This window comes from Pavona decussata, unplaced genomic scaffold (assembly GCF_977016875.1).
Source record: "Pavona decussata unplaced genomic scaffold, jaPavDecu1.1 SCAFFOLD_190, whole genome shotgun sequence".
NCBI lineage: Eukaryota > Metazoa > Cnidaria > Anthozoa > Scleractinia > Agariciidae > Pavona > Pavona decussata.
The window spans coordinates 374,457-396,973 of NW_028145599.1; the positions used below are offsets into that span (position 1 = coordinate 374,457).

Below are 22,517 nucleotides of genomic sequence, written 5' to 3' on the forward strand. Positions count from 1 at the left end.
AAGTCTTTTAATAACGATTATGATTGATTTCAGATTTTCTTTCTTTGAGAAAACAAACGATGCTTGTTGTTTGTCAATTGACCCGGGCAATTGAGGGAAGGAAATAGGCAGCAAACATTTTCCCGGGCTTTGCAACCGGACTCGAATTACAATGCCGCTAGCGCTAATATATGACGTAAATGACGGGCCAGAGATCAAATTAACTCGTGCTAAGTGAAGCCATGAATTTCCTACTCATGGGAACCCACAACCTCCGAGGTCAAAGACTTTTTTCTTTGCCTCGTGCGATCTCCCATTCCCTTACTAGTGGGAAATTCATGGGTTCATTTAACACTGCGACATACACTGCGCACACCTGGCGCACAGAGTTAATTCTCTGAGCCGTCATTTAAACTCGAATTAACTTAACTGAAAACCCAACAAAGAACCCAAAAGTGGACTTGCAGCAAGTCTACTCTCTAGGTTACGAATGCCCGGGGGGATGGTAACGATTGGAACTGACCTATCCCGGTATTAATACTGGCTAACAAACGATCAACAATGTCCATTCCATAATCAGCTCACATTGAAGTCATACAGCAGACCGAGATGCCATTCAGAAAACGGAGCTATTTTAAGTATCAACCTTTTTCATGCTCTCATATCAGTCTAGTCCAAATGCCCTAAAGTCCTTTGGGAACCTGAATATTGCCTCAAATGTTGACAAGCATGCAACGCTTGTTGTGGAGGTATAAGGACAAATTGGCAAATTCATAAATTTGCCCTTTGTTGAGTAGACAACCGTGAAAGAAGTATTTTGTTCTGTGTTGTAAGGAAGCTCCGGCTGTACAAACAGGTCTAACCTGGCTTTGAAGCAAGGGAAGGGAATCAGTTGACCTCGATCAATTACATATCATCGTGAACTATTTTTTGCGAGCCGGACTAACTTACTCTTGGAAGAGGTAAACCTAATTATAAACAATATAATGCATTTTTTAATGATGTTGAATGATGTCATTCTCCTTCAGTCACAAAATTGCTCCAATGGTGCCCTTGACAAACATTTGGCTTGCCTGCCGGTCCAGTGTACCGTTTTTGCCAACAGCGCGCGCTTTCATGAGTTGCACACATCGCAGTCGTTCATTGTGACGCCGTTCGTATCGTCGTTCGAAAGACCTCAAGACTGAACTTTGAACAACTTGTCGCCATGGATTTGATTTCAAGAATATTCCAGGCAGGTTTTCAAGAAATCAAAGAACGAACAAGTGCTGCTAGTAAGTAGTAAACTGAACATGATTCAATTGAAGAGAAAACCAACACTGTGTGAATGTTCCCAAGAATTTTTTCATCGGGGTTTGTGTGACCTATGTAGTGTGATTCCAACTTTGTGCAAAACTCGTTGTTTGAACGCTTATCACTGGGATTTCCGCCGTTTCTTTTTATGGTGAAATAATTTTTTCGAGGAGAGAAACAATATACAGGCCGAGGAAGCAGTCGGAGTTTTTTAAAGGCGGAACAAAAAGACGCATGCGGTTTGACTATTTTATGGATTCAGCTAAAAAAAAATTCCCTGAGCTGGCTTGTTGCTAGTTTTGGGACCCGGCAGTAAAGAGAAGCTCTAGAGAGTAATGAAATAATGCACAAAATTGTTCAAACCGTTAATGCTTCCCCAAGGTGCCTCCTTTCCGCGGGATAGACGAAGAGCAGGGTATTTTTAACATGTCTAACAACGGTAGCCAAACTTCCCTTATACACAGTTTTTATTTTTCACAGTGACTCATTTGGAAGATGTAGGAGCATTGGTAGATGACAATTTGTTTGAGAGGGACATTCTGATCGCCACAAAGAAGCTCGCTTGTTTGTCGAACATCAACGAAAGATCACAAGGTATTAAAGCAAATACAGTAATGATACATATGTACAGATGCCTTTATGCTCTCCTTTAGTTCTCACTTGGCAACAAAAGAACCTTAAACCTGGACAACGAGAACTTTGACTTCTTATACGATTCAGCTTGCACCCGGAAGTCTTAATAAGTTCTTTTCATTGGCGCAATTTTTCTTCTTATTTAACTATTGAATACTTGTGACTTCAAAACGCTCCAAAAGAGAAGCACTGATTTGTATCCAGTAGCCGCTCCAACCCCTTATTGTCCTAGACAACACTGATAATAAGTGAAACAAAGTTTGACTGTTGTCTTGCTTCTTCTATTTACCACCATTAGCAGTCAAGGACCTAGGTCATCTCTCTTGGTCCGGTAAGATAATTTTTGTTCACTTAATTTATCACAGTTAGTCGTGTTACAGAATCCGCGTTGAGACAACGAAATAGGCTTAAAGCAAAAAAGGCTTGTAACGTTAAAATGATTTCTCTTGAAGATAGTTAATGACATGAAAGCTGTGCTCTGTTTCCAGCTATTCTAATTGCAAGACGAAGCAGGCTCAGCTGACATAGGGCCTGCGTCATTTGCTCTAATACCTGGGTAACAAATTCTATTCCTAGTAATTACACAAAAAAGAACAACAGAAAGATTAAATGTTTAACAGATGTCTTATATGAAGATAGCACAGAAAAGGCGAACACAGACAATGCAGACTGCATGGTAAAGTACTTTAACATGGGTTTCTGTACTTTAACAAGCGTTTCAACTCAAAGAAATGACCGTAGCTTATGGCAGAATTATTGTTATAGTCACTTTTGGTCTCGACCGAGGCACGTGACTTCGGTAGCGCGCACTGCAAGCGTCATGAACCTCGTTTTCAGCAGGGCCATCCCCCTTCCTCCGTTTTGAATATCGCCGAGTCCCTGGGGAGGTACTTAACTCGTGCATCATGCAAAAAAAAAAAAAAAAAAAAAAAAATCGGCATGCAACTCTCGCCATTCAGCGCAGACTGCGTGACAAATCGAAGAATACATGTTGCGCGTTGCAACATTACTCGAAGAGTTGTGAAAAGTAGTTGACAACTACTATTACTGTAACGGGTTGCTGTACAAACCCCCTCGTGAAACAGCCCCTTCGAAAGGGGGGGTCCGATATCATCAACAAGAGAACCTTGCGAGTTTAAAATATATAACAAATTTGCTTCTATGCAAGTGATTCTAAGCATTTTTGTTCTTTCTCCTTCAGGAGGACCAGCAGCAGCCAAGTTTGCCGGAAATCAACTCGTTAATTTACTCAGCATCTTGAATAACCCTAACGAACCAACTATACTGAAAATGGTACGGAATACTCGAGGGTGCTGGAACGAAAACATCAAATAGGGGTAATTAACAAGGCTAAGAGAGGCACAAGGCACATTGATGATCAGTAATCGTCACTTATCCTCCCTAAATAATGTGCATAGCATCAGCAATTTTCTTTTCCAGCAGTGAAAACCAAGCCGGTGGCTCTTTCGGGCGTAGGGGGTGGGGGTGGGGGGGGGGGGGGGAGGAAGAGTTACTCGCATTCTGAGTTGCTAAGTTAAGACGTTATTTCAAAAATGTTTAGTTTACAGTTCAAGCAATAAGTGAAATTTGCTGCGCCAACAAAGAAAATCAAGAGAAAGCCAGGTATGCCAATATTATACCTTAAATATTCAGCTTTGCGGTTCAACGACAAAACGGCTGTCCGTCTTTTTAGTTCTTCCATCCAAACAAAAAACAACTATCTATTAAATTTTTCATTCAATTATTTATACAGACATCTCTCCATTCATCCGTTTGTCTGTCAGTCTATTCATCAATCCATCGTTTCCGTCCGACCATTAGTTTGTCGTTCGTTCGTTTATTCATTCTGAGATTCATTCATTCGTCTCAAAACGCACACTTTCAGGAGCGTATAAGTCAAATAATACTCCGGCAGTTCAGTTAAAACTGCGGATTTATATATTAGGGTACATAAAAGCAGGGCATAACAATTAAGCTTGGAAGTGACCACTTAGGTGGATTGTGCAATGGATGGCAAAGGGGAAAATAAATACCTAATGCAAAATGGGTAATCGTTCTTGCCAGGCAGGCATGAAGTACATACTCCAAAACGCCTAAAGTATGTATAATGCAAATGGTCTGTTTACAAAAGAACATCATTTGTGCTCAGTGTAACAATCTGTCTCTCTTTCTTTTAGGTTGTATGGACTAATTGACAAACTTATAGAGATTTTAAGTACGACCGAACCTGAGTCGTCTGCTCTGGTGAGAAAAACAAAACGTAACAAATGTATTCAATTTGTGACCAGTACCATGAGCGTAGGCCATTGACCTTCTGCACCCCCCCCCCCCCCCTCCCCCCGCGCGCCCCCGGTTTCCCCAACATTACTATTACAGTCTAAGCGGACTTCGGGACCGAGCATAGGTTTCCGCTTATGGAATGCTGCTTTGTACTGCGCCACATAACATTTGACGGCTAAAACTGACGAAATCAATTGAGAGGCGCTGAGAGTTCTACAAGCAAGAAAACCGACAAAACATGCTGTAGAAATATTGGGTGAGTTCAAGTTTTTAGCTCGTTTGGAACTTGAAATAGATGTCCCCGAACGCTTACGAGAGGTGTCCACTTTGAACAACTAATAAATATCGAGTACCGGAAAAGGAATGTCCGGGACCGCAGTTTGTAGTCCGCTAACGGTAGGTTTCCCTTAAAGGCTGGTTTTCATATGATCGCGAATCGCAGATCGCAATAGTGTCTGCGATCGTCTGCGATCCTGCGATCGTGATCGCAGACGATCGTAGAAGAAAGAACCATGTTCTATCTAAAGGCTGGTTTCCATATGATCGCTGATCGCAGATCGCAGATCGCAATAAGGTCTGCGATCGTCTGCGATCATATGGAAACTACTTCTGCGATCGTCTGCGATCCTGCGATCGTGATCGCAGACGATCGCAGAAGATAGAACCATGTTCTATCTTCTGCGATCGTCTGCGATCACGATCGCAGGATAGCAGACGATCGCAGAAGTAGTTTCCATATGATCGCAGACGATCGCAGACGATCGCAGACCTTATTGCGATCTGCGATCTGCGATCCGCGATCATATGGAAACCAGCCTTAAAGGAAGGTGTGCGTTTAGGGATAATGCGTAGGTTTGACTGTAGTATTTCCTTTCCATTTAGTGATCACAAGTATCACAGTTAAATCGTTCCCCACATCAATCGCAGACTTGGAAGATCAAATTTTAGTCACTTAGGGCCAAATCAGATTTCAGTTGGTCTGCATGAAAGTATGTCTTGGCTTAAGGTGCTGTTTGTTTGGCTAAAAAGAAAAAAATCAAATTAAATCTTGATGAGCTCATTCAGTTATTCCCCCACTAGTTCTAACGCGATTCAAACCTATCTTATGCACAAGGACATGCCTAACCTCTACTGAACAGCCTAAGGTCTTTCCCTACTTCTCTAAACCTCCAAGTAAAAAGTGAACCGATACGTTTCATACAATAAAATGGTTTAAGGCGCTGTTCTTTTTTATTTGTAGAGACGATCTACCGCAGCCTGCTTGCTGACCCTCTGCTGTGAAAATCTTGAAAATCAAAAATTTCTTCTTCGCACAGAAAAGCTTCAAGTAAGTGGCATACAGACCAATAATTGTCTTACCTTCACAAGCGTGAGGACCGTGTTAAGTGAAGTTCTCTTTCCATGAACCTAACGGGAGACTAGGCCTGGAAACTTGCAAAATATGCCAAGCTGAACAAGGTCCATTTTGCTCTGCTCTTTACGAACAAGGCTCCGCCGCTCCCCCCCCCCCCCCCCTTACACACACACCCCCTCCCCTGCGCCACTTCACTTGAGGACAGTTCCTTCTCGGCCCTTCCAACTGGTGCCTCGCATACTTTCCTTCCCAAAACGCAGAAAAAAGTAAGCTTGCTAGAAATATGACGCCATTTACGTTTTGAATTCTTTTGACATGTTTTTAGAAAACATATAGAACCACTCTCGTTTTCGTCGAGGATGGGCTGGTTCACATGATATCCCTTACTTGGTCATTAGCGATATAAAAGACGTACAGAAATTCGGGAACGTTCACGTGTGTATGTTTGTGAGAGGGATGGATCAGCGCCGTATTCTCCTTTCCTTGATTCTGTCATGTTTACAGGATTACTTGACTTCTGTTTCTGAGGAAAACTGGACAGCATGGGAGGAAAATGAAGCAGCGCAGTTGCTGACATTTCTTGGTCTTGATCAGCCAGGTGAGCAAAGGGACACGACAGGTTCTGACTTAATGCGGGAAAACGAGGACAATTTATACCTTTAGTGTGTGCATGGATCATAAAAGGACTGGGTCTTTATATGATCCAAGGTGAGTGTAAGCAGTTTTGCCCTCGGAAAACAATAAATTTATATTGAACAAGGCGGGAAAAATCAAACAATTTTTGGCAGTGTTAAAACCCCCAACAAAACCCTAAGAAAATGTAACCAGCTTTGCCTGGGTAAAGGGCAAGCCTAGGAAAATATATTCAGGGCAGAGCGTTCACTGTAGTCTATTATCCTCCCACCCTCAAATTGGCCAAAGAGTAACTAATTTTTTAGCCTGCGAAGCGTGTTTCCGTGGAGTTTTTTGCTTTTCCTTTTTTAAATGCGCGCGGTCAAACAGCGAACTAGAAAAACGCACAAACGGAAAGCTTGCTGCGCAGGCTACTATTTCTTGTTGCTATTCGTTTCTTTCAGTTAATGAACGCTCACGATGGACGAAGATAAGGGCACTGGCCGCTAGTATCGGAGGAGAAACATCCACTGGTTTCAAAGAGCATTAGACGAGGATTAAAAAATGATGCTTCATTTGTTTTACCCTGTGTAAGCGGAATAAACCAGACATAACATGAGTACACATTTTTATTAATAGCCCTGTGAAAAATATACATCGGGCGACTAAAACAGCTCTATCTACAAAAGCTTAAAACTAAGATTGTATCACTGAATCACGGAGAAAACTCACACCACAAAAGTGCCATTTTCAGTTTCTCTGTAAAAATTGAGTACGATATGTGTGTGTAGTATATATATAAAAGGCGCATTGGATTAAAGAGAACTTCAACTACAAAACGTTAAAACCTTACTATGCCAATGGACTTCGTATCTACTAGATACATCATTTCTAGCGTTGCCATTGCCTTCATGCCACCGGGTTCAACCCTGGGAAAAGGTTTTGGTAAAAAATTCCCATCGCGGGAAAACATGACTCATTTAAATGTCCTTCTTAAACTGATCAATCCCAACTCCCGGGATCGACAAAGAGGAAAGATGCCATACGGTTCTGAGGATTAAAACTATTGAAAATAAAATCACCAAATAACTACATACGATCATTTTAAATCAGACAAGGTAAATTAAGTTACCTATACAGTAAAAACCTACATATAAGAACCAAATTGAACCAGTTAGGCTAAGATTTCCATTTAGACATAGGGTTTGTATTTGTTTAGATTGCAGTCATTTGGACGTGAATATATGCATATTTTTTATAAACAATAGCCAGTACCAATATTCTACCAGCATGAAAACCATTTTCTTCTTAAGAAAATAAGAACCTAAAAACCTAATTTCACAGTTAAAATCAATTATATAAGAACCTCTTGAGGCTAACTTGGAAAAAATGCAGGTTCTTAAATGCGGTTTTTACTGTAGTCCTAATTAAAATGTTTATTTAAGATAAAATGCAGCCTTATCGGCCCTACCACTGACCTATCGCTACCGCGTAATCTCGTTGCGAGGGAATAGGCCATTTCCGAGAGCTTTTTATATGAAAATTAGTTTTGCTTGCATATGAATGATACTAATTATCATAATTAAAACTTTGCACTTAGCTTCGCTTTTACAATGAGGTTCAAGGCAACTCGGAAATGGCCTATACAGTGGGATCCTAAAATGTCTAAGGCTACTCCGTCGTGACTTGTAAAATTGTCCGCCCTACTTTCGAGACCCTGATCTGGTTTGGATGCGAGCACTGGAGCGAGTGGTCCTCTTGGGTTCTGGTACGGGCGATATGGCAGTCATCTCTTCAAGCCTTCTCTTTGTACCTCGTGTCGTAAGTAAAGATATTTTACCTTCGTCTTCTTCCTTTTCAGCCGGTTTCGCGTTCCTAGTTGACCGCGTTTTCTTAGGCTCAAATGAAACTTCTTCTTTCATCTGGTATTTAGGAGGTACAGTCACCGCGGACCTCCCTTGCTCGACTTTGTCTTCCTCTGGAGCAACCTTTACAGCACGACTGCTTCGTGTTTTTCGGGTTGATTTACTCTCCTCTACAACGACGTTCTCTGACTGCACTTTTCTGCTTTCCTCTGGAGCGATTTTTTCAGCTTGACTGCTTCTGGCGTTTCTCTTTGTTGTGTGCGAATCATCATTCTTTTTGACAGTGCTTCGTGTGCTTCTCGTTACCTTAGTCTCCTCCAAAACGCTACTATCCGGCTGAACTTTTCCGTCTTCTTCTAAAGCATGACTGCTTCTGGTTTTTCTTGGTGGCACACTCGACAAGGCTTTACCACGTGTCTTCCGTGTTGGCTTTGTATCCTCTGAAACAGTTACGTTTTCTTCGATAGTCTTAGTTCCACGTCGAGACCGCCTAGGTGCATTGGTAATTTCAGATTTATCGACATGTTTTTCAGCGTGACAACCATCAGTACTATGGCTTCGGGTGGCTCTGGTCTTGCCTGCTGATGGTACCTCTTTATCAACTAACGACGTGCAATCTAAGGAAGGTGCTTCTTGAACTTGACTGCTTCGTGTCGAACGCGTTTTCACCACTTTCGGTTGTTCAACTTCTTCCCCTACCCCAACATCTTTACCTCCCACTGTTTGATTACCCTTCTTGGCCGAGCGGTTCTTCCTGACATCCACTCTAATAGACTCGGACGAAACAACGGTTTCGCTTTGAGCGCGCTTTGTCTGAGTGGTACTTCTGGTTCGTCTCTGACCCTGAGAGGTTTTGTCCTCCTCTGTGCTGATCGACGAGGGCGAGGTATTGCTCTTGATAGAATTATTAAATGAAGACAAGGGAGATGGAACTTCAATGATGGGATCAAGGTGTGTGCGCTTGAAAACAAATGGCTTCGGCGTGGTCTGTGCGGTAACTGCTGGATTCTTCTTACTTCTCGAGGTCGTTTTCTTCTGTGTTAAGTTTGGTTTGGAACAAGTCTCGAGTTTATCTTCATCTTGCTGGTTGGCTGTTGAACGAGTGCGGCGAGACCTCTTAGGCAGTGGCGCAGTCAAACCCTTCGGTGCGCTACGCTTTGCTCTTGTTGTTCTCGCTGTAGAATCGACGTTTTTGTTGACTGCACTTTCTTGGCTCTCCGGGGAATTTAAGTCGATGACTGGCACAGAAATGATGCGGGATGAGTCTCCTTCGCTAGAAGCAAATATTTCTGAGCTGAAATGTTCTTCAGGATCAACAGTTCCAGCAGATTTTGGAGTCTTCATCAGAACCCTAAGGCCAACAAAATTGGGACTTGTCAACTCTTTAGCCTGCATCATTGCCTTTATTCCGTCAAGTTTAGGGCTCATGGTAGCCGCCGTTTTATCCTTGTTATCTGGGGTTCCAAGTAGCCTCGCTACTCCTTGCAAACCTTCACTCTTTCGTGAATAGCGTTTCGGTTGTGGTTTGGGCGACGCGAACATGCCAGGTACAAATAATTCTTCACAATTTTCGACGGCATTGTTTTGTTTTGGAGTTTTACTTGGCTCTATAGGCGGCACTGAAAATTCCAGATGAAGGTCGGGAGATTCACTGGTCAGAACAGATGACTGTTTCTTGGCGGAACGAAGAGACGGAGTGCGAGAAACTTGAACTGGAGGTACAACTTGGAGTGACATAACCTCTTGAGCGGCATGGCGAAGGGAGGGCGTTTTACTCAGTGCCAATGGTTGTACGATTTCCAATACTGCCTGTGGTGGTGTGTGGACGAGTGTGGCTACTTTAACAGCTGCTTTGTCTGTTTCAGATCTTCTTAATGAAGGAGTTGTCGTCGGTTTCAAGGCCGCTATCATGTTTAATTCCTGTTCGCCTGGACTTTCTGTGACAGCACTTTCATCACTTGTTTTTTCAAGCTTGTTGACACATGGTGGTGTTGCAAACATCTCAGGAACTCCAACGAGGTCTTCGACGGGTGTACCACGTCTTCGTGGGCCATTGGTGGCTTTTGCTAGACTAGATAGCCAGTTTCCAGCTTTCTGAACCTTTGAAGAACTCTCCCCATTTATCTGAACCGTAGGTGGTGTTTGAAACATTTCTGCGACACCTTGCAAGTCGTCCACCGGAGTGGCACGTGTTTTAACACCATTCGCAGCAGCTCGTGCCAGGCTTGACATCCACCTGTTGCTTTTTCTTCGAGGAGTAATGTTTTGAACAACACTGCTGGATTGACGACTCTCCGTCGGTTTTTCCTCCGTGTGTAAGGTTCCTGAGATGAAATATAAACTGTTTTAGTATTATTGTCATAGCGAATGAATCTTGTTCCACAAAAGAAAAATGTTCGCGTTCGGTGGCCAGAAGGTACTGTGGAGCGAAACGTGATAACGTAATGAGAAAGTGAGAAAATCAGGTACTGACACCTTAGTCATAAAAACTGTCCAAGCTGTTTCAACAGGTGACTTTATGAAAACCAACTGGCTTTTATCGCATAACAGTATGTGGGACACAACACACACTCGCGGATAGGATGTAGCCATTACACTGTACGTAAGGTTTCCCTTACAGTTCTCACCGATAACCATGATGTACAACATATTTCCTTGGTAGTCGAGAACAAGTTTACTAGTGCTGGCTAAGAAAACCTTCTGATCAAGTCTAAAGTACTTACTCCTTACCAGCATCGTCCATGTAAGTTCAGTTACAAACGAGCCACAAGCCACGGAGGCTTGTGGTCAACTGATTCAAAGGGGCTTTCTGAATCCCTTTGAACAACTTGTGTCACAAACTGCGATCTCATTTCGTGTTGGCAAGGCCCAACGGTTTCGTTAGAACTAACTTGTACAAATGTTAGACTGTTCAGCCCTTACCTGGTTTAGTTACAGCGAGACCAGAAATCGCGGTGAGTGAAGACTCCCTCTACACAAAAGAAAATAATTGCATTTAGATGACGTTAAGAAAGATGAGGTAATAAGGTATAAGAAAGGTGATCGACTTGAAACATGCACAGTAGACCGCAGGATATTTTAATCGCTTGCATCAGTGCGAAAATTATGCAGAAAAATAACACACAAGGCTGATTCTCCTTCACGGAGGCACTGCTGGCCCACACAATAGCATCAGTGTTATTTATAATAATTAGTGATGTGTATAAAAGATCAAACGGCAGGCTCAAGCTAAACCTTCCTGACACTGGAACTCAAACCATCACAGCAATTTCCTCTTTCACAAAGCCTCGGTAAGCAGAAAGTCAACATTTACCCTACCATTTTACTGCCTCAGTTAGAGGGCAAAGTCACTGTAATTTAAGCTGTTCCCGTCAATGCGCACACAATTATAATACGGTGTTTATAATTCACAAAAAAAACCAACTATAGAAATTGTAATTAAAAAATGCAAAAAAAAAAATGTCTAAAGTGCAAAACTGGTGCACTGCAAGTTAAATCAAGCCTAACTATAGTTTCTTCCTCACCTTGGTAGATTTTCTCCTCACATTAGTCTTCTTAGCTGGTCTTTTGACAATCTCAGCATATGTGGGTTTCCGCGGCACAGACTGCTTTGCAACTGTGGTAGCTGCAGACTTTCGTCGAACAGTTCGCAGGGTAGGCTTGGACTGGATCTGCCTACGAACTGGGGTGGCCAGACGGTGACGAGTTGGACGCAGCTTGGTTCCCATGGCAATTGCCTTTCTGAGAGGAGTCTTCAAGGCTCGTCCTACTCGAGTGTCTGTTCCATCAGACGGGGACAGTTTCATCTTCTTTGGTTTACTGGTTGGTATTCCGTCTTCACTCCTCCTTCTCTTTAAAGAGTTGTTTGTCTGCTCCAGTGTGATTCCCTCTTCAATTTGCAGGCTCTTCTTAGGCTGCTTCAAGGGAATGCCATTCTTTATAGCTTTTTTCAGTGGAGTGGGTAAACTCTTTTTTGTTAACTTTAACTGCTTTCCTTTGATAATTTCAATTTGAATTTCCAACGGCATAGTCTGTTTGGTCTTTCTCAGCTCTGCACCACGCTTAATTTCATCTTGAAGACAAGGATTCATTGTTTTTATGGTCTGACGTAGTTTAGGCCTTGATTCGATCTCGGTTCTAACAGGTGTGGCCAACTTTTTCTTGGTTGCCCTCAACTTTGGCCTCCCTTGAATAGCTTTTTGCAGTGGTGAAGACAGTTTCTGTTTGGTGACTTTTAATGAAACGCCATTCTCTATTGCCTTCCTGATGGGGGTTTTTAACTTCTTATGGATCTCTCTCCACTGGATTCCTTGAACGATTTCTTCCTGTAGAGGAGTGGCCATCTTTTTCTTTGTCTGTCTAAGCTGGATTCCCTTTGCAATTTCTTCCCGCAAGGGAGTGGCAATCTTCTTTTTTGTCTTTTGGAGATTAATTCCATCTGCAATCTCTTTTCTCAAGGGTGTGGCAATCTTCTTCCTTGTCTGCCTAAGTTGGATTCCATCTGCAATCTCTTTTCTCAGGGGAGTGGCAATCTTCTTTTTTGTCTTCCGGAGATTAATTCCATCTGCAATCTCTTTTCTCAAGGGTGTGGCCATCTTCTTCTTTGTCCGCCTAAGTTGGATTCCATCTGCAATCTCTTTTCTCAGGGGAGTGGCAATCTTCTTTTTTGTCTTTCGGAGATGAATTCCACCTGCAATCTCTTTTCTCAAGGGAGTGGCAATCTTCGTTTTTGTCTGTCGGAGATTAATTCCACCTGCAATCTCTTTTTTTAAGGGTGTGGCCATCTTCTTCTTTGTCTGCCTAAGCTGGATTCCATCTGCAATCTCTTTCCTCAAGGGAGTGCCAATCTTCTTTTTTGTTTGTCGGAGATTAATTCCACCTGCAATCTCTTTTCTCAAGGGTGTAGCCATCTTCTTCTTTGTCTGCCTTAGCTGGATTCCATCTGTAATCTCTTTCCTTAAGGGCGTGGTCATCTTCTTTTTTGTTTGTCGGAGATTAATTCCACCTGCAATCTCTTTTTTTAAGGGTGTGGCCATCTTCTTCTTTGTCTGCCTAAGCTGGATTCCATCTGCAATCTCTTTCCTCAAGGGAGTGGCAATCTTCTTTTTTGTTTGTCGGAGATTAATTCCACCTGCAATCTCTTTTCTCAAGGGTGTGGCCATCTTCTTCTTTGTCTGTTTAAGCTGGATTCCATCTGCAATCTCTTTTCTTAGGGGAGTGGCCATTTTCCTTTTGATATCTTCCATCTCAGTACCTGTGGACTTCTTATCTTCACTGTCACACCTTCCTTCTTCATCTTCTTCATCTGAAGTATAGTCGTCACTGTCCAAAACAGTCTCATCCACTTCCTCCAAAGAATACTCTGGGCTAACAGTCTGTGATTGAGCTTCAGAAGCTGACTGAAGTTCATGTAAGCTGGGGCTTTTTCCTGCTAGTCTCAAGGATGACCGCCTATTCCCAGTTGGTGTATTCATCTTCTTGGCAGATTCCTTTATTTTGTCAGGTTCTGATTCTTTAGGGGTAGCAGGTTTCTGGGCAAGTTGTTCGTTTTCATGGCTATCTTCTTGTCCTTCAGATGAGAATTTAGCCAATCTTTTGTTGACAAGTTCTTCTTGCTTGAGTTTGCTTAACTCTGGCCCTTGTCTCTTGGGAGTTTCATTCTCCACTGGGACTTCTCCATCAAATACTTCTTCTTCAATTAATTCTGCTTGTGGTAAAGCAGCAACTGATCTTCGCCTTTTGGCAGATGACTCAGATGCCATGAATGAATAGTCACCACAAATGGAAGACCTCTTTGGTGCGGATCCACGTCTCAATGGGGTAGAAGGAGGCAGATCTTTATCAAATTGTTCTGGACTTAACACTGGTCCAAACGAAACCCGCTTAGAGCGCCTTTTAGTCTTGATCTCATCTCCAGACTTGTTTTCACTGCCAAGCTGCACATCAGCACTTCTCTCCTTTGGTTCTACATTCACATCTATTGATGAAAAGGGCATTTTATTATCAGCTTGTAATGCTGAAGACTCTTCTTCTTCCTGCAGTGGCAAAGAGTGCCTGTGGAGAATACAGATATTCTCCTTTAAGGTGCTCCCTGTGGGTGGTGTTCTTGGACTGCCTCTGGTTGTGGGCATCTTTGGTGTTTTATTCCCTTGTGGTGTGTTTGCTGAGGCACTTGAATGTTGATTCTGCAAGGAAGTGAGGAAACAAATGTAGGATTAACTGTTTTCACTATACTTTCCAACCCTACATACCAGATGTCAACAGAAAGCAAAAAGGTTGCGAGTAAGTTTGTTAGTATTAAAGCTTAACTGTTTTGTTTGTCAGCCTTCAAATACCAATGGGTAGCCCATCGCAAATTTGACTGATTGACTAAATAGACAAGAAGCCATAACTAAAGGCAAACTGGAACAAACTGGTAAGTTTGCTGTTCAACAAACTGCAACATGAAGATTCACTGAATACCAATAGCTCCAAACAACTGTTAATAAGGGTTTCATCATAGTTGCATTAAAGCAATGAGAAGACACTGCTGTCTTCAGAACCAATAAATTGAGAAAAAAATTGCTGGTTTGAAAGTAAAGTGATGTCATGTACTAATCAAAGCAAGTCAAGTAAGATGAAAATTGCATTAATGTCACTGTTGCACAAGCACTGACTTGTTTTCAGATACAATGTCTGGGTCATAAACAGTGAATGGAGTTTTTGGAAAACACTAACTCTTCCAATTCCAAACAACAGCCCAGCAGAGTAGTCTGATCACCCAAGATAATGAAGTGGGCAGTGATTTTCATCAGCAGGGACTTTTTCTGACAATCCTGCACACACACACAAATTATGAGACACTGTAATCTTCACTTCACTGCAAAAAAATTGCAATTAGACAAGTTCCAGAAAAATTGCATAATTAACCACCCTTCATCCTAGCTGTCTGCTGAAGTTCCTGGCATGATCAATCAATGAAACCGATAATCGATAACAACCAATGATAATTGATAACCAAAAAATTTGTGCTTTTTAATTGCTATTGATTTCCATTGATTATCATTGTAGGGGTACGTAGGGGTAGGGGTACGGGTACGGCCCAAGCTACCAGCTAGCCAAAGAAATTAAGAATGCAATTATACTGCTCTGAAAAGATTTCATTTCCAAAATTTCACTTTTAAAGGCTAGAGCAGTGCTACTAAATCCCTTTTGACGTGCATCTTATCGATCACTTTCAGTGCATTCCTGTGATCTCCTTTCTTCTTCTGAGCAACAAATCACATGCCAACTTCAACAGCAAATGCGTCATTATGAAAGCGTAATGCGTCATTATGAAAGCGACGCTAACGCCCCATTCACACCAAGGCTTAAACACATTTAAAAGCTGTTTAGTTAAACACAGTTTAAAATTGTTTGCTTCATAAAAGGTGCTTTCGGATTTCTGTTGACTACAGATTTGACACAAATGAAAGCATAAGTTAAAGTTTACTAAGTGCAAAGCTTTTCATATGAAGACTAGTTTTAATTGTATATGAATGAAAACTAATTTTCATAATAAACACTTTGCACTTAGACTCGCTTTCATAATGAGGTTTAAAGCAATTGGAAAATAGCCTATTAAAGGGGAAGTATCACGAAAATTTGATGTCATTTCAAAACCCAAAAATGGTTGTCTGACAACAGAAACAAAAAAATAATGTCTAGTTTTGTCATAAATTATCACCCTGGCAGTGCAATAAAACTGTCGATTAGTGCCTCTGGCCAGAGACAGAGTAGGTCGGAATGGATTGAAACTTGAAAAATGTTAGGCTAATGTTTTTCAAGTTTTCGTATTTTTGTTTCCAAAATGGGCTACAACAGAGTACGAGTTGTTCCTGTCAAGAATTGAGTTGATTTCTCTCCTCTCGTTGTCGTAGAATTATTTTGTAGCAAAGTGAAGATCTTATTTCACCATTTTTAACAAAACAGGGTAAAAAAAAAAAAAAAAAAAAACCCATGATACTTCCCCTTTAAGTGTGCCAAAAATTGTTTATGAACTTGAAGAAATGTACCTGAGGTATCTCAAATCTGAAGGAGCGGTCACTTATGGTTAACACATCTAGATGCTTTATCTCCAGTTGATTTACAGGCTTTCCGTTCACAAGAGTTTGGTTGCAGGAACTGAGATTGGTTACTTTTACCTGTTAAGAAGAAAAGTAATTGAATTTTACAATAGCATATTATAGAATAGTATAAGGTATTTACTTCTCATCTCCAAAAAATAAAAATTAATTAAAGTTTTACAACATAATTGTAAAACGCAGTTAATGGAGCGTGATGCTCTTGAGCTCAGTTAATTGTTACTGTGTCAACAGTTAGCATTACGTAATGCAAATTGGTTATGGATGTACTTTTACTCTCCTTGTACAGTACCTATTCTTCTAGCATGTTGCAATACCGTCTGTTAGATTTATATCCTTTGTTTAGTATGGCTAAAAGGTATAAATACCTCTATTCAGGTCTCGTTCAGCGTTATGTGAATCTCTTGTATTCGATAGTACTTTACTTGCCATCGGCTTAATTAGTTCACTTGACATATGTTTAACTATAAAAGGTCTAGTAAAAGTCCAAGTATCACTTGCTTGCTGTATTACCTACTGTAAGGTCTATCTTTAGTGTCTAAAACAAATAGTTTTGCACAAAAAGTGATACAATATTATTGACCCACAACAATCATTATCAACTTTGAAATATATGCATCTTAGTGTTTGATCTGTTCTGGCTTGGTTTTGTGGGAGGTACTGTATTTACTTGACTGTTCCAAGGTACCCCTCGTGTCTACAGAGAGGGGTGGTTCTTCTGCATGCCAATAAATTAGTTTGAGAAAATATGGTAACATTTTCAGGAATGTAAATAAAAGGCAGATATCTGAAAAAAATTGTGGACTGCAGACCTGATTTGATTTCCCTCGCTGAAAATGATGTGACCCTCATTTTCTGTGTGTGGTCAATGAAATTTCACTTGTTGGAAATCTTATCAACCCTGATTTCATGTGCATGGAATAATCTTTTGGTCAATGACTTATTTTTACAAAAATACCCTACCATGCAGCTCTTATTCTAGTAAATACTTTGGCACATGACACACATTTGCTTTACTTGTAACAAACATAGTCACCCTTCTAGAAGGGCTATAAAGTTTTGGCAAAGAACTAAATGCTGAGTGACATGTAAAATGTTTAAATTACAAGATTTCACAAGCAATTCCGTTTACCGAATGGCATGACAGTTTTGTGGGAGTTTATTTCAAGATGTTAGGCAGGTTATCTGTTGGTGTGTGTGATCTCTAGGAACTAGATTTGTTGTTTTGCATGTTGGGCAGGGGAAATTTTTTTGGGGATACTCAGCAAGCCATATACCAGTTTGTTTTTTTTTTTTAACTGGGCCATTGGGACAAGCCCCGGTATGGTTACGAACCGACAGTATATATATTAGATCCGGGCTAGGTTAAGTCGCACTTCAAGCCAAGGTGGCCAAAAATTCGCTTTTAGGAGCTTTGATTTTCGTACAAACACGCTCGCTAAAGTGCTTAAATGGTATAATTTTCTTTAAAATATCTGTCGTTTATGGTTTGATATTCTGACGAGTATCCCTTCTAAGCTCTTGCCATGAAAATAACTGTTAGCTTATATAAAACATTTCAGCGTTAACTCACCTTTTTGTCCTTATCAACGCGTATAACGGCGTGTTCAAGAGAAACGTTTGGCAGTTGAATCCTGATGTCACACTCAGGTTTCCTGTATGGCAAAATGAAAGTCTTAAAGTTTTCACAAACTTAAAAATGAAATAATAAAAGGATTGCTATCCTCTTCTCTGATAAATTTACAAATTGAAAGTAGAAGCTTTTTTGTGCACGGGATTCTTACCTTCCGAACACGCATTCGGTATTTCGTAAAGGAAATTGGCGGCCATCGGCCCCATTCCTCTTTATCACAACAATTTTCGTAAAAACGTCACTCATTGTTGTAGCGACAACACTGAAGGCGTCAATATTTTCAATAGAAGAACAAGGAATCTAAGATAAAAAAGCCGCAAACTGTCGAGGAATCATCGAAGTTGTGGATGGCGCGAATGTCAACGGACCGAATGAATTCCAACGAGCTCATTCAACGAATTTTCAAAAGAATTTGATTTGTGCGCCGCAGCTGCTCATTGGACAAAACTCACGTGATTTACGCGTAAACCAATCATGACACAGCTACGAGAAAGGACAGGACCGCGGCCACCGCGGCTGAAAAGACGACTGCATAATAACAAAAGTATTTTAGCGATTGTAAATTTACATTGTAAAATACTAATTTTTTTAATTTTGCGGCTCTTTTGCATACAAAGTACCCCGCCAATGCGAGCGAGCGTCCTGTGAGCTAGCCCGCGCAGAAAGCGTTTCCGTTTGTGCGCTCGCCCCATTTTGCGCGCATCCAAAATACGGAAATCCGGCTTTTTCGGGTAGGTACCTTAAGTAAGGTCATTAAAGTGTATCATAATTATAATAGCAAAGGGTATCATAATGGTAATGTATTACCATATGTATAGCCGTGGTTTCCCGCTCCGCTGGACAAGGGTAACGAGGGCTCTGGAAACGAGATTGTTTTAGAGCAGAAAAGTGCTTCAACCTATGAAAAAATGTTTCAAAACAATGGCGCGTGAGTTTCAATTCCCTTGCTACCGTGTTTTGTGAATGCTTCCAACAGTCTTGTATGCATCAGTCAATTCTACCCCCCCCCCCCCCCCATCGGTACGCCCCTCTACACAGGCTAGTCAATTCCAGCTGTGCCCCCCCCTCCCCCACCCTGCCTAGGGCAATATAGACCAATATAGTGAATATAGTGGGGGAGAAAAGAATAAAATGCAAGGAACCGAAAACGAAAATACTGCACGCAGGATCTAATCAGCCAAAAATTTAAGTAGCTCAAATACACGACAGCGACATGATAGAAACCAAACCGACAATCAAATATTTAAATGCAAGGTTCCGTGGACAGCTGTTTCGAGCTGGTTGGCTCTCGTCAGTGTAGCACAGCAAAAAGTAGAACAACCAACGCGAGTCAGTTGTCAACCAAATGTACGTGGTACTGGTGGTAATGATTCCGGATAGGCCTACCTGCGGCATACATCACTGTATACATCCATTTCTTACTTGACCTTACTTCGCGAATGAAACACCCTCAGACATTTCTGCCTGTGTTAACTTGGACGACAATACTCGGGCCTTTAACGTACTTTAAAGTACGAAGACTATAACTCGGTGGAGTGTTCTTTAGGCTATTTATTTTAATTTCGAACTCCAAAAAATGTATCCTTTAAGTGAAGGAGGAGGGAAACTTTAGGGCCGTTTACACGATGGGCAAAAAAAGATACGGACCGGCCCCTCAAAAAGTGGTACGGTAACCAAATTCCCGTATTGTTCTGAGTCCACCTATGGACCCAAAACAACACGGGTATTTCTTTACAAAAATTTGGGGTACCGTACCACTTTTTAACGAGTCCGTACAAGTTTTTTTTCCCTGTCGTGTACGGTCATTCCATCTCGGGATACTCGGGTTTCCTTTGGGTGGTGCCTACTAATACAGGGATATTTTTGCACGGTTTCAAACTGTGCGGAGAAAATAGAATTTAGCAAGTTGTCTTGGTATCCAACAAGAAAATTGGAGTAACCATGCATTTTCAGAGATAATACAGCTTCATTCCAGGGATATTAATAGCTTCAATTTACTGTTTTTTAGAATAATTGTTGCTTAATCTCTGAAAAGTGCGTGGTTACCACCAATTTTCTGTTTGGATTCCAATAGCCTTTCTGCTTTTCCCACATAATCATCAACCGCGCAAAGTACTTCGGTATTAGTAGGCACCGTCCTTAGTTAAGCATGTCTTGAGAGTACGTCATATTTGCTGAAAGTGTACAGCCCAATGATGGAACGACCAAGAGGGTTGGCATTTCCCAACTTCGTTCACGTCCCTAGAGCCCGCGTGCGTCTTAGGCCGCACCAATCTTGTTTCTGCTGTCTTCTTTTCTGCTGCTAAACAACAGGAAAGAGCGAGATTTCTGAGATCTGCAGGTACCCTAGCCTCCCACGCAGTCGTAAAAACGACTGCGTGGGAGGCTACAGGTACCCCCAACATTTCCGGGACTTTTGACGGGGGGTGGCTGATTACTTTTCAAGTTGCTGGTGCCCTTGGTGATGTATAAATAACAGGGTCAACACTGTTAGTTCATTATATCTTTAATTTTGAAACATAAAAATATGGTAAATTTCCCGTTTTTTCGACTTCAAGTTGTAACATAGAATTTTATCTCTTAGAAATGTCTAATACGTTTCTATTTACAGTACTTTGAGTTCAGCAAATCAAACCAGCATTGACGGTTTACGTTGCTCCAAGGTGAAAACCGACTTTGTTATTACCAGTTACAGCTAAAGGACTAAATGTCACAAGGAGCAAGTGTCATTTGAAGGCAACTTTCTGAACGTCATTGTACAGTTGACAGACTCACGTCCATAAGGACAAGTACAACATTTGAAAGGTGTTGTTTCCCAAGGACTAGCTGTGAATCACATTTTCTAAATAATTATAACACTAACTAGCCTCCGAGAGCAGATGCCTTCTCTGGTTTCGTTTCACCCGGCATCACGGCGAGACAAAAGCGGGGAATGGTATATGCTGTCCCAGGCTCTGACAAATGATAATGACTACTGCTAGCTAATCATGATAAACTTCTCAAATCAGCAAGTGTGAAAGAGTAAATATCAAATATCGTATACAGCATTTAAACTGTAGAAGAAAGATTTAACACATGGAGATGAACACAATGACAAAGGGCACTGGCCTGGATTGGTTTGAAATACTTAACCTTTGCACTGGTACCGCAGACATCAAAGGTCCGAATCCCAACATGACCACATGGCTGAAATGGTTTTCCATATATGGGGCAATGCACTAAGATCATACACACTGCAATACGACAGTTGCAATTGCATGGTTTCTTTTTTCACATGTTTGTACAGAAAATTGTTTAACTCTTCATTCTCTGAGAAGTTTCCTCATACAGTTTAAAAAGATTAAATGTTATAGGTATAATTATTGTAACCCGACTTAATGCGGTCCAATTTGTTCCCTAATCAAACAACTCTGAAACTAAACTGAATTCCTGCTAAGCAGACATCACTCATCCAGTAATAAAGACTGGATTCACTCCTGTTACAATATTACAAGCTAAATCAAACTATTAATATCACATTTTCTTAAAACAATACCTGGCAATAGTAAGTTATTTCTCCCTTTGGAGTTTGTGCATTATGCATTGGAAGTGAAGCAAAAAAAAAAAAAATGGATTTGAGTTTGATACAAATGTTCAAGTATGGGTAGGGCTTTCATGAGGGTTTTCAAACAAAAAAATTACCAATAAACTCAAATTTCATAACATCAATAACTCACGTTTCAGTACAAAGTCCCCATGACAATGTCCCCTTAAACAGTTAAAACATTGCAGAATTGTAACAAAATATTCAGTGCTATCTAATGTTTGGTTTTATTACCAGAGTTGATAACTAATTTGGCTACCATCCATAAGATATTCAAGTGCTCTTTACGATGGCCAAATTACCTTTAGTTTTTAACTCTGTTGATTAAACCAAATATTTGTTTCTACTCCCCACTGACGCAGCCCTACAGTTTCTTTAGAAACTAACCCCCTTATTCAGTGCCCTAACTACAACAGATGAGTATGACATCTCAGTCTTTCCTGGAGCTGAAGATAACTTTTGGCTACCTTCAGCATGGTCAAAACCTGTGACATCTTGCCATTTTCAACCATCAGAGACATGGTTTGTTTCCTTTAAGGTGGCTGGTGCCGGTTTCCAGCACTTAAACTTTGACAAATCAATGGTAATACCTCTCTTTCTCAGTGCATACAACAATGGTGTCAAACAAATGTGTAATTATTGGTAAACAAGTTATAAAAAAAGAGATGGCTCTGATTTCCTCTCTACAATTTTTTTCAAACTTTGGAAAATGCTGCATATCAACATGATGATTACATAATTATTCACAAGTCAAAAATGGGGGTCGCCAGGCTCGTTTTTAGTTACATTCACCAAAAGCTAAAAGGCTGTTTTAAACAGGTTTTATTGTTGCTATGGTAACCTATGTCATAAAATGACCATAACTTGTTTACCAATGTTTAAGTATTTGTTTGATACCATTTTTGTACTATCCACTGATAAAGAGTGGTAGCAATGATGAATCAAATTATAACTGAAGTGATGTGCTGGAAACTGTTGAGCCACCTTAAACAATCAGCAGTAAACCAGCATTTGGAAAAGCTTCCACTTAGTTCAATAATTTATAAATTACAATATTTGTTGTGAATGACTACATGTGATTGTCTTGATTACGTTTGAATACAACAGTATACAAAAACTGCTTAATTTTTGTTGTTTTTACAAATACGAGCTAAAAAACACTATGGATTAACCCTAAAGCAAT

General features: G+C 40.9%; 2 protein-coding genes across 12 annotated transcripts; one reads left to right on the forward strand and one right to left on the reverse strand.

Moving 5' to 3' along the window:
• Nucleotides 1-1,110: 1,110 nt before the first annotated feature.
• LOC146462191 (armadillo-like helical domain-containing protein 2) lies at nt 1,111-6,753 on the forward strand. 2 transcript variants are annotated; one of them, XM_085085742.1, is made up of 9 exons: nt 1,111-1,253; nt 1,753-1,866; nt 2,204-2,236; nt 3,107-3,198; nt 3,467-3,528; nt 4,083-4,149; nt 5,426-5,512; nt 6,044-6,137; nt 6,616-6,753. In XM_085085742.1, the coding sequence occupies exons 1-9, from the start codon at nt 1,187-1,189 to the stop codon at nt 6,699-6,701; spliced, it is 702 nt and encodes a 233-aa protein (XP_084941868.1). In that variant the 5' UTR covers nt 1,111-1,186; the 3' UTR covers nt 6,702-6,753. The 2 variants fall into 2 exon arrangements, with proteins under 2 accessions (XP_084941868.1, XP_084941869.1); XM_085085743.1 differs by having other exon boundaries at nt 2,207-2,236.
• Nucleotides 6,754-6,766: 13 nt separating this feature from the next.
• On the reverse strand, nt 6,767-18,147 carry LOC146462192 (uncharacterized). 10 transcript variants are annotated; one of them, XM_085085740.1, is made up of 8 exons: nt 17,903-18,147; nt 17,692-17,773; nt 16,050-16,178; nt 13,148-14,201; nt 12,896-12,958; nt 11,541-12,832; nt 10,939-10,987; nt 6,767-10,340 (listed from the first exon to the last, which is right to left on the reverse strand). In XM_085085740.1, exons 1-8 carry the CDS (start codon nt 17,995-17,997, stop codon nt 7,855-7,857), a joined length of 5,250 nt encoding a protein of 1,749 aa, XP_084941866.1. In that variant the 5' UTR covers nt 17,998-18,147; the 3' UTR covers nt 6,767-7,854. The 10 variants fall into 10 exon arrangements, with proteins under 10 accessions (XP_084941866.1, XP_084941867.1, XP_084941863.1 ...); XM_085085741.1 differs by having other exon boundaries at nt 11,541-12,643; nt 13,022-14,201; XM_085085737.1 differs by having other exon boundaries at nt 13,022-14,201.
• Between the last annotated feature and the right edge of the window lie 4,370 nt (nt 18,148-22,517).

Bases quoted from the DNA above. Each gene is read 5' to 3' on its own strand.
- LOC146462191 (XM_085085742.1), top strand. From the start codon at position 1,187: ATGGATTTGATTTCAAGAATATTCCAGGCAGGTTTTCAAGAAATCAAA. The intron at 1,867-2,203 runs GTATTAAAGCAA...TACCACCATTAG, and splicing joins CATCAACGAAAGATCACAAG to CAGTCAAGGACCTAGGTCAT. The intron at 2,237-3,106 runs GTAAGATAATTT...TTTCTCCTTCAG, and splicing joins AGGTCATCTCTCTTGGTCCG to GAGGACCAGCAGCAGCCAAG.
- LOC146462192 (XM_085085732.1), bottom strand. From the start codon at position 17,997: ATGAGTGACGTTTTTACGAAAATTGTTGTGATAAAGAGGAATGGGGCC. The intron at 17,774-17,902 runs GTAAGAATCCCG...TTTGCCATACAG, and splicing joins ACCGAATGCGTGTTCGGAAG to GAAACCTGAGTGTGACATCA. The intron at 10,988-11,540 runs GTGAGGAAGAAA...TCTTTTGTGTAG, and splicing joins TGAGGAGAAAATCTACCAAG to AGGGAGTCTTCACTCACCGC.